A 9,260-nucleotide genomic window follows, 5' to 3' on the forward strand; every position below is an offset into this window, starting at 1 on the left:
TAAAAAATATAAATAAAAAAATGGGACTCATGTTAAAGAAACATTGAGCTCCATGAGTTTTTGTGTTAAAACTATTAAAATAAAAAAAGACTTGGCATTAAAAACTTTTTAAGATTACATCTGACAAGAACATGAGTAACATACTTTATCTGTGAGGGGGAAATAACCTCTATTACAGGAAGTCTTTTGGGTAAAAAAGCCACAAAAGGAGGAGCAGACTGGCAGTGCACTCCAGCTAAAAGTACATTTAGGATGTGGACACAATCGGGGGCACTTAAGTTACAAAATGTACTTTTATCAGTTTTTAAAAGTAACTTTGGGACACTTTGTACATTTTGAAATTGTGAACAGAAAAAATGCTCATACTGGCAAGAAGCTAAATGGTTTGACTTTTTAAACATCTCACACCATCAAGTCTGGTTGAACTTTTATTGCCTTTTAAACTGCAGTTCCAGCCACTCCATGTTTTTATTAATTTCAATAAGTTAAAAACTTCCTGTTTCATTTTCATCATCTTGGTCAAACATTTCTAGAGTACTGCAACTCCCCCCAGTGTGACATGATTGCTCATCTTGTTTTTTTTGTTTTTTTAAACAAATCTGGAGTTTAGCTCAGTCTTCAATCAACAAGTGGTTAAAACAAATGGAGTACACTGCCAGTCTTTAGGTCCTCTTTACAACTACAACCTGTACAGCATCATTTAATTACAGTCCTCCTCTGGCACTTCGGGCCTACAGGTGAAGGGGTCTGTTCAAAGTAGTTACCTTTTTTTGTTTTTGGTACAGTTCATTGGATTTTAACTCAGTCAAGAGGTTGAGGGTCAGCTATGGGCATGGTGTGCAGAACTTCATCCAGTAGTTGCAGGGCTCGGTGCAAATGGATCTCGATCCAGCAGGGCGTCTCTTTAATGCTCTGTCGCGGGTAGTCTGGCCCCCAGCCCTTTACGAAGCTCATGCGCAGAATGCACAGCCTGCGCAGGTCATCAACGCCGATGCCTGCAGCAGCAGACAAACCTGTAGGAGAATTTACAGGCAGAAGCTTTTAAATCAATGAGACGCCACAGGCCCGGCAGAAGCTGGGAAAACAAATTACATTGCATGTGCAGCTGGAACAGGTAGGCAGAATGAAAACTACTGACAATGTAGCTCTTATTAGGCTCAGCCAATACATATTACTGTGGGTCAACTCAATCTCATTGAACATAATGTAAAATGTTAGTCTGATTAGTTTCTGTTATCAAACAAATTACACAATACCAGAAAAAAATACAACTCAACACTTGCACCAGTAACAATTTAAGTTACCAATGAATCTGAAGGGCCCTGCATACTCCATCCAAAGTGGCTAAATCAGCTCTCGTTAATGTAGTTGTGTGAAAAAAATTGCATCATTTTGTTCTCAGCGTAACTTCGCCCACCCCTTCTCAATACAAGGCTCAAAGTTGATTTATTTCAGTAATTCCATTCAAAAAGTGAAACTTGTTTATTATAGTCATTCATTACACACAGACTGATATATTTCAAACTTTTTTATGTTGATGATTATAACCAACAACTAATGAAAACCCATCCATCCATCCATCCATTATCTTTACCCGCTTATTCCATTTTGGGTCATGGGGGTCGCTGGTGCCCATGTCCAGCAATCACTGTGCGAGGGGCGGGGTACACCCTGGACGGGTCGGAAGTCCATCACAGGGACACATAGAGACAAACGAGACAAACAACCATTCACTCTCTCACTCACACCTAGGGACAATTTAGAGTTACCAATCAGCCTAACATGCATGTTTTTGGACTGTGGGAGGAAACGGGAGTACACGGAGAAAACCCACGCATGCACGGAGAGAACATGCAAACTCCACCCAGAAAGGCCCCTGGACCGGGGTTTGAACCAAGGACCTGCTCGCTGAGAGGCAGCAGCTCTACCAGTTGTGCCACAGTGCTGCCCCTAATGAAAACCCCAAATTCCAATATCTCAGAAAATTAGAATATTGTGAAAAGGTTCAATATTAAGACACCTGGTGCCACGGTCTAATCAGCTAATTAACTCAAAACACCTGCAAAGACCTTTAAATGGTCTCTCAGTCTAGTTCTGTAGGCTACACAATCATGGGGAAGCCTGCTGACTTGACAGTTTTTCAAAATATGACCATTGACACCTCGCACAAGGAGGGCAAGACACAAAAGGTCAATGCTGAAGAGTCTGGCTGTTCACAGAGCTCTGTGTTCAAGCACATTAATAGAGGTGAAGGGAAGGAAAAGATGTGGTAGAAAAAAAGTGTACAAGCAATAGGGGTAACCACACCCTGGAGAGGATTGTGAAACAAAACCCATTCCAAAATGTGGGGGAGATTAACAAAGAGTGGACTGCAGCTGGAGTCAGTGCTTCAAGAACCACCACGCACAGACGTATGCAAGACATGGGGTTCAGCTGTCGCATTCCCTGTGTCAAGCCACTCTTGAACAAGAGACTGTGTCAGAAGCATCTCGCCTGGGCTAAAGACTAAAACAACTGGACTGTTGCTGAGTGGTCCAAAGTTATGTTGACTGATGAAAGTAAATTTTGCATTTCCTATGGAAATCAAGGTCCCAGAGTCTGGAGGAAGAGAGGAGAGGCACAGAATCCATGTTGCTTGAGGTCAAGTTTCCACAGTCAGTGATGGTTTGTAGTGCCATGTCATCCACTGGTGTTGGTCCACTGTGTTTTCTGAGGTCAAAGGTCAACACAGCCATCTACCAGAACGTTTTAGAGCACTTCATGCTTCCTGCTGCTGAACAACTTTATGGAGATGCAGATTTCATTCTCCAACAGGACTTGGCACCTGCACACAGTGCCAAAGCTACCAGTACCTGGTTTCCCTGTATCTCTGTTCTTAATCGGCCAGGAAACTCGCCTGACCGTAACCCCATAGAAAATCAAAGGGGTATTGTGAAGAGGAAGATGTGATACACCAGACCCAACAATTCAGAAGAGCTGAAGGCCACTTTCAGATCAACCTGGGCTCATAACACCTGAACAGCGCCACAGACTGATCAACTCCATGACAGATCGCATTGCTGCAGTAATCCAGACAAAAGGAGCAACAACCAAGTATTGAGTTCTGCACATGCTCATACTTTTCAGTTGGCCAACATTTCTAAAAATCATTTTTTAAAATTGGTCTTAAGTAATGTTATAATTTTTTTTTGAGATACTGAATTTGGGGTTTTCATTAGTTGTCAGTTATAATCATCAACATTACAAGAAATAAACATTTGAAATATATCAGTCTGTGTGTAATGAATTAATATAATATACAAGTTTCACTTTTTGAATGGAATTACTGAAATAAATCAACTTTTTCAAGATATTCTAATTTTATGACCAGCACCAGGAGTTTGCCTCGCTGTTCTGTCATGATTGAAGCTGCCAGTTTTTCATACCTGCTCATGCTGCTCGAAAATTCTCTTTGTCACAATGCTTTCCAATACGGTGCCATGAAAAACATTCTTTATTATTCTAGACTCAACCCCCTGCAGAGTTTGATAATGAGAAGCAATCATAGTAATACACTTGCTCAGGGCCAAGTGCTGCCGTAAGAGCACTCACTGATGGCGGGGGCGATGCCTCCCACGGAGCCGGGCCCTGGAATGTTCCCAGCCACGGCGGCTGCCTGCGCTGCAGCTGCTGCTTGAGCCGTCGCAGCCTGCTGCTGCATCTGCCTGTGGCACTGACGCAGGTCAAACACCTGTCGAGGAACAAGAAAACTGCTCAATCTCTGACAAAGAACACCATACGATTCTGTGTCAACGTGAGCAAGAACATAGCCAGTTCAGAGTTGAAACATTTGTGGCCAAAGTTTGTTTTCCTCAAGAATAAAAAAAAAAAAAAAGAACAAAACCTGACGATCCAACTCTAAAAATAACTTCTTTAATGTACGAATATTGTCTTACTGTTGCCACACCAGATTTACATTAGCCTCTTAAAATAATGTTCATGTTAAACAAAACCTGCAAAAAAAACAATGTTTACAAGAATCTGGTAAAACTAGCTTTTTAAAGTAAGAGCATCATGATGTCATCTCACCTTGATGTAAGCACTGGGGTAGATCTTATGAACTGCATCTCCTGGTGCACGCCCTGCCTCTCGGTCCAGATAATAGCTCTGCACAAACACTGCGTGGTCACTCAGACAACGCACCCACACGTCTCCTTCACCTTTGCATTCTAGCTGCACGCCTTTGCCAATGTGGAGCCTAAAAACATGCAAAATAGGAAAGATCTATAAGCAAAGTAAAAAAAAAAAAAGCAACATTAAATATATTACAGGGATTGACATAAGCAGTTTCTGGTTGTCCGAGACGATCTATTTACGTTTTGGACAACCAGATCTCGCCTCAAGGTTGTCCGGTGGACAACCAAGTGAAAGAGACATGGATTAAAGTTCTCCATCACCACAACAAATTTCTGTCATCTGTAAAAATGAAAATGTGTTTTGTGTTTTGTGATCTTTTAAAGCCATCTAATCTAATGATAATAAAAAGAACCCGAGCCACAGTTTGACCCAATCAGAGCAGGGCAGGTAGTGTTGTCTGATACACGGCAGGTGAGAGCAACAATCGGTCTCCTGGACTATCTTCCAAGAAGGACACCCCTGCCACCCTTGTTAAAACCCCTCTCTTCCTTCAGGAACCATTGGTCCTGACGGTGCAGGTTAAAGTCTTCTTACTCATTAGAGAACACTTTACTGTGTACTTTTACTAAGGTCATGTACAGCAGTTTTTTCTTCTACCATTATCCAAGGAGGGCACCCCACCAACCAGATAGCTCGACTCCTTCCGGATGGGAGGAGAGATCATAGCAGCTCAGACCTAGCATTACTATTGTAACATACCACAGTACAGTACTACAACCCCCACCCCAAATTTGCTGTTAGTGCCTCTCTTGCAAAGTCTGATAACAAGGAAGAGCATGAGAATGAAGAAGCTCCACTCGAGCAGCTCTTGAGTCTGCCATTCTGCAGCTCAGACATTCCAAGTAATCCACAAGATGGCTGACTGAGAACATTTGTATATAGTAAATGTAGTATATACTGTAATGTACTTATTAAGTTACAATTTTCTTGAAATTTCTTTCTTTATTATAAAGATTGTGGACAACTAAAAACATTGATGGACAACCAGATTCTGTCAAGAGGTTAATTGTCTACTGGACAACCTAAAAATTGTATTTATGTCTACCCCTTGGACGCACCCTTACTTTATCTTACCTACATTTTCTATCAAATATGCAAAACATATTTCCAAGAACATGGCAGAATACCTGGCTCTTTCTATGTTCTCTGTCCTGTGGACGTTACTCAGCTGGCCCAAGCAGAAACGATCTCCCCCTGAAGGATCCACATAACCATCCACTGTGACTACCGGACATGTGGATGGCACCTTAAATGTCTCCCCGACCTGGACGTCCATCTCAAAGTATGCAATGGAGCACCAGTACTCTGGAGCTGGGACATACAAACAAATGTCATTGTGCTGTATTTGTTATAAATGGAGGCATGCATCAAGCTAAATACTCACCAGGGTGATTGGATATGGGGGGCTGGAATGCAATTTCATTGGTAACGGGCCCTGAAAAGAGCAGTTCAGTAATCATTTGAAACAAATCTGAATCTTCCCATTATATTTTTAAACTGATTATTTTACCAGGCATTAATACAGATTCATTAGGCAGCTAAAGTAAGATCTAAAAGTTATTGAACTTTTTATTTTAGGGGTGAGCCTGTGTGGAAGTTTCTTTGTTGCAGTCAGCCACACAACTTTAAGTCTTCCTTAACTACAAATGTCTAACAGCCAAAAGTTACTCAAGTTACTCTGTGGCCAACTAGACACTCATCCAGTTTTCTTCAATGGTTTTTAACTTGAGGAAAGACACAGGCAGATGAATTACACAGATGTTCACAAAAGTATTTGTCAAAGGTTTTCCAAGGATTAAAACTTTTCAAACGGTAAGTTCTGAATCCACAAACTTTTTTTGCACTATTTTAATGTGCTTTTTGCTCTTGTCGTTCTTCTTTTGACCCTTATGTCTATATTTAACTTTTATTTGTGCATTAATTTAATAAATGTTGGTATTATTTAAATTATTTGATTATTCTTTTCCAATTCTTACTCTTTAAAAGCATTGTGTTTGCCATTTAAAACACGTTACAAACACATTGAAACCCATTTGTGTTTGTGAAGTGCAACAAAAACACAAAGTTGAAATGGAAATTTAAGGTTTTGCAGAGCATTATTCATATTTCCATCCACTCACAGTAATGGCCTGTGGGAGGCATTGGAGGATGATGCTGTAGATGTCCATTCTGGTGTTGAGGCACCGCTGGGGGGAAGCTGCTGTTTCTGCTCCAGTTCGGGGTTGGATCTGTGAGCGCACATTCAAAACACACCTTATCCTTAACTGACCGCATCTTCTTTAATTTGTTAATGACAATTTGACATTATGTTTGTATCTCACTTGAAGGTCCAGCACTAATGGCTGAGAAAGCAGAAGATGAAGCTGAGCTGCTGCCCTCTGACGGGGGGAGTAGAGGGGGGCTAGTGAACTGCTCCTGTGGAATCGGCCTCGACGGAGGATGCTGGATGGTCTGCAGGTGGTTTTCAGAGCTGGAGTGAGACTGCTGGTTATCAAAGTCGAACTCGTCTTTTACAATAAGCGGACCTAGCAGGAAACGACAGACATAATTAAGACTGATGAATGTCCACAAAACTTTTGTCAAGAAAAAAAAAAGCTTTGTACCTGAATTTGAAAGGGTCAGTGTTGATAAGTCTGTAAACACATTTGCAAAAAAATATGAATGAGCTTCACTTAATTAAGTTTACGTTGGTATGTTTTTTTTTTTGTCTTATTAAAAAAATGCCTGCAAGCAAACAAAAAATAAAAAGATCAAATCTATAAGTGTCTTCAATATTTCTGTTTTATTCATTAGTGAGCAAAACTGTTCAGGTTTAGATCTTGTCTACTAAGCCTGGGATTCATTCTTACCAATTCCTGGAGAAACAACCCTTTCGTAGTGGTATGGGTTGACACAAACACTGTCACATTTCAGGTCAAAGGCATATTGACAGTATTTCACATGTTTTAGCTCGTTCTTGTGTAGATCTGGCCATCGCCACAGTCTGGCATAAACAACATGGGGGAAACCTTTACGCCCTGCAACCTAAAACAAAAACAAAAAAAAACTAATGAAACGCAAACCTCTTAAAATTATTTCTCACATTAGGTGTGGAGTGAAACAAACTTGGTACCTGCAGGCGTCCATCCAAAGTTCGTTGAATGGTTACACACTTGCTAGGATGGGCTCCGTTTGTGGTGATGGCTGTAATGAGGGAATCCAGCTCATCTTTCTTCTCCTTCAGCTTTTTGACGAGACTCTCAATGGCCCGCTTAGCAAAGCTTTCACTCTCCCCTCCCTGTCGGTGGCACATGAGGCTGTGCACGATGCTCAGGCAAGCATCGTTGCTCGTGGGAGTGTTTGTGATTGACATCCTGCTTTACAAATGTCAGTATTTGGTAGAGTTTCCAGATGTATCCTCTTTGCTTTCAGTAGGAGTGTCAAGGCAAATTTAGTTTATTCAAAGTAGCCCACACTCAGCAACCTAAAATGAAAAAGACAGGACTAATTACAAAAAAAAAAATCAGGGTCATTCCATATCAGTTTGCATAAAAGCATTCATACAATTAACTTAAACAATCCAAGTTCAGATCAAGGTTTTTTTAAGTACCAGGGAGCTCTCTACTACTCACTATAGCCCTTTATTTGGTAGACATTTGCAAATATAACCTTATCCTACATATTAACTTTTTTTTTTTTTACCTAATTTGACAAAGCATCTTTTTCCCCCCCCAAGTATTTCTTGTCAGAATAATTCTACTTAATTTTTAATGTGCCTATCACAAGTGATAAGGTAAATGGTGTTTAGGTGCCAATATTTCAAAAGCATCAAACAAGTATGTTATGGTGTGTCATTACAACTAAAGCTGAAAATGTAGAAACTTTGGAGGAACAAATCTTATTGCCAAGTTGTAATACTGTATTGAAAAAGATAGTGTAGTTTAAATATAAAGATAGAAACCTTAGAAAGTCAACATAGTACAACTTGTAAGTTGACAAAAAAAATATTTAAAAAAAAGGTACAACACAGTCAAACTTTGTTTTCTTTGGTTTTGAACTCTAAAGCTAACTTCAAAAGCCCAGCTTAAGTGTCATATTATGCATTTATTTATTTTGTATTTTTGTTTGGAAATAAGTGATAGCGCTGCATGATTCTTAAGATATTTCAGGTAGGTATATTCACAGTCTGTGAACCTTTTGTAGGAAACTTGTAGCTGAATATAGAGAACTCATGCAGGGCAGTAATGATAAAAACAAAAAAATATCAACATTTGGAACATTTTAATGTCAACTTTGCTAAGGTTATAATTCCCTAATTCTAACGTAAAATACAATAAAGCTTGGGAGGGGTTTCGTTCATTGAAATACACGAGTTTCTGATTTGCTCTACAAGTTCAACACTAGTGGGGGGGAAAAAGCGCTGAAGAACAAGAGGGTTAGCTCAGCTGCTACCAGTTAGCTGATAGCTAGGCTACAAAATTACATTTTTATCAGACGTAAACCAACATGTAAACTGGAATTTAAACATACTAGTGCACTTACAGTAACTCGTTGTGCATTATAGTCGGGCTAATGATAAGAAATGTTGTAAAAATTGCTCTTTTTTGCCTAAACGCCGATCCCTATCTGGCGTGAACTAGCTTGTGTATTTAGCTTGTTAGCACAAACTGGCTAACAGACGTTCGTCAACTTCTTCACGGAACCTTCTTTCCTTTCAGCTCCAAATCATTTTATTCGTGAAATATTAAAATAACATATGCAACTGTCAAGATTGTTTCATTTTCTCGACACTTACCGAGTAGATAAAGACGATTAATGCAGTGTTAGGTAACAGCAATGCTCTGAATGGCTAGCTGGCCATGAAAATAAACAAAAAATCCTCCTCCTCCACCCACCACGCTCTTCGAGACAGGATGAAGTTGCCATACAAGAAATGACGAACTATCGTAATGTCGCGTTTGTCGTATTTCTATTTAAACAGCCGTATGTGTTTTTTGTCGCTATGCAGGCATTATCATTTAGTGGTATAGTGTATTTTTCAACTGGGGAGGAATTCCAACACTATCGTACATTTGGACTTTTCAAATCAAGCGCAAAACTCGTTT

At 40.0% G+C, this 9,260-nt stretch overlaps 1 protein-coding gene across 2 annotated transcripts; it reads right to left on the reverse strand.

Moving 5' to 3' along the window:
- smad4a (SMAD family member 4a) lies at window positions 1-9,032 on the reverse strand. 2 transcript variants are annotated; one of them, XM_037692110.1, is made up of 11 exons: window positions 8,951-9,032; window positions 7,289-7,639; window positions 7,026-7,200; window positions 6,780-6,809; window positions 6,498-6,701; window positions 6,297-6,404; window positions 5,561-5,611; window positions 5,304-5,487; window positions 4,069-4,237; window positions 3,592-3,730; window positions 1-1,013 (listed from the first exon to the last, which is right to left on the reverse strand). In XM_037692110.1, the coding sequence occupies exons 2-11, from the start codon at window positions 7,526-7,528 to the stop codon at window positions 802-804; spliced, it is 1,512 nt and encodes a 503-aa protein (XP_037548038.1). In that variant the 5' UTR covers window positions 7,529-7,639; window positions 8,951-9,032; the 3' UTR covers window positions 1-801. The 2 variants fall into 2 exon arrangements, with proteins under 2 accessions (XP_037548038.1, XP_037548036.1); XM_037692108.1 differs by having other exon boundaries at window positions 6,498-6,809.
- Between the last annotated feature and the right edge of the window lie 228 nt (window positions 9,033-9,260).

Source organism: Nematolebias whitei, chromosome 18, assembly GCF_014905685.2.
Source record: "Nematolebias whitei isolate Nwh7 chromosome 18, NemWhi1, whole genome shotgun sequence".
Taxonomy (NCBI): domain Eukaryota; kingdom Metazoa; phylum Chordata; class Actinopteri; order Cyprinodontiformes; family Rivulidae; genus Nematolebias; species Nematolebias whitei.

What these genes read in the sequence shown, in the direction of transcription:
- smad4a (XM_037692108.1), bottom strand. Translation starts at nt 7,528, where the DNA reads ATGTCAATCACAAACACTCCCACGAGCAACGATGCTTGCCTGAGCATC. An exon ending in GCCTCCCACAGGCCATTACT is followed by an intron (nt 5,612 to 6,296) that starts GTGAGTGGATGG and finishes TGCTCTTTTCAG; the next exon opens with GGCCCGTTACCAATGAAATT. An exon ending in ACCCCAGTGCTTACATCAAG is followed by an intron (nt 3,731 to 4,068) that starts GTGAGATGACAT and finishes GTTCCTCGACAG; the next exon opens with GTGTTTGACCTGCGTCAGTG.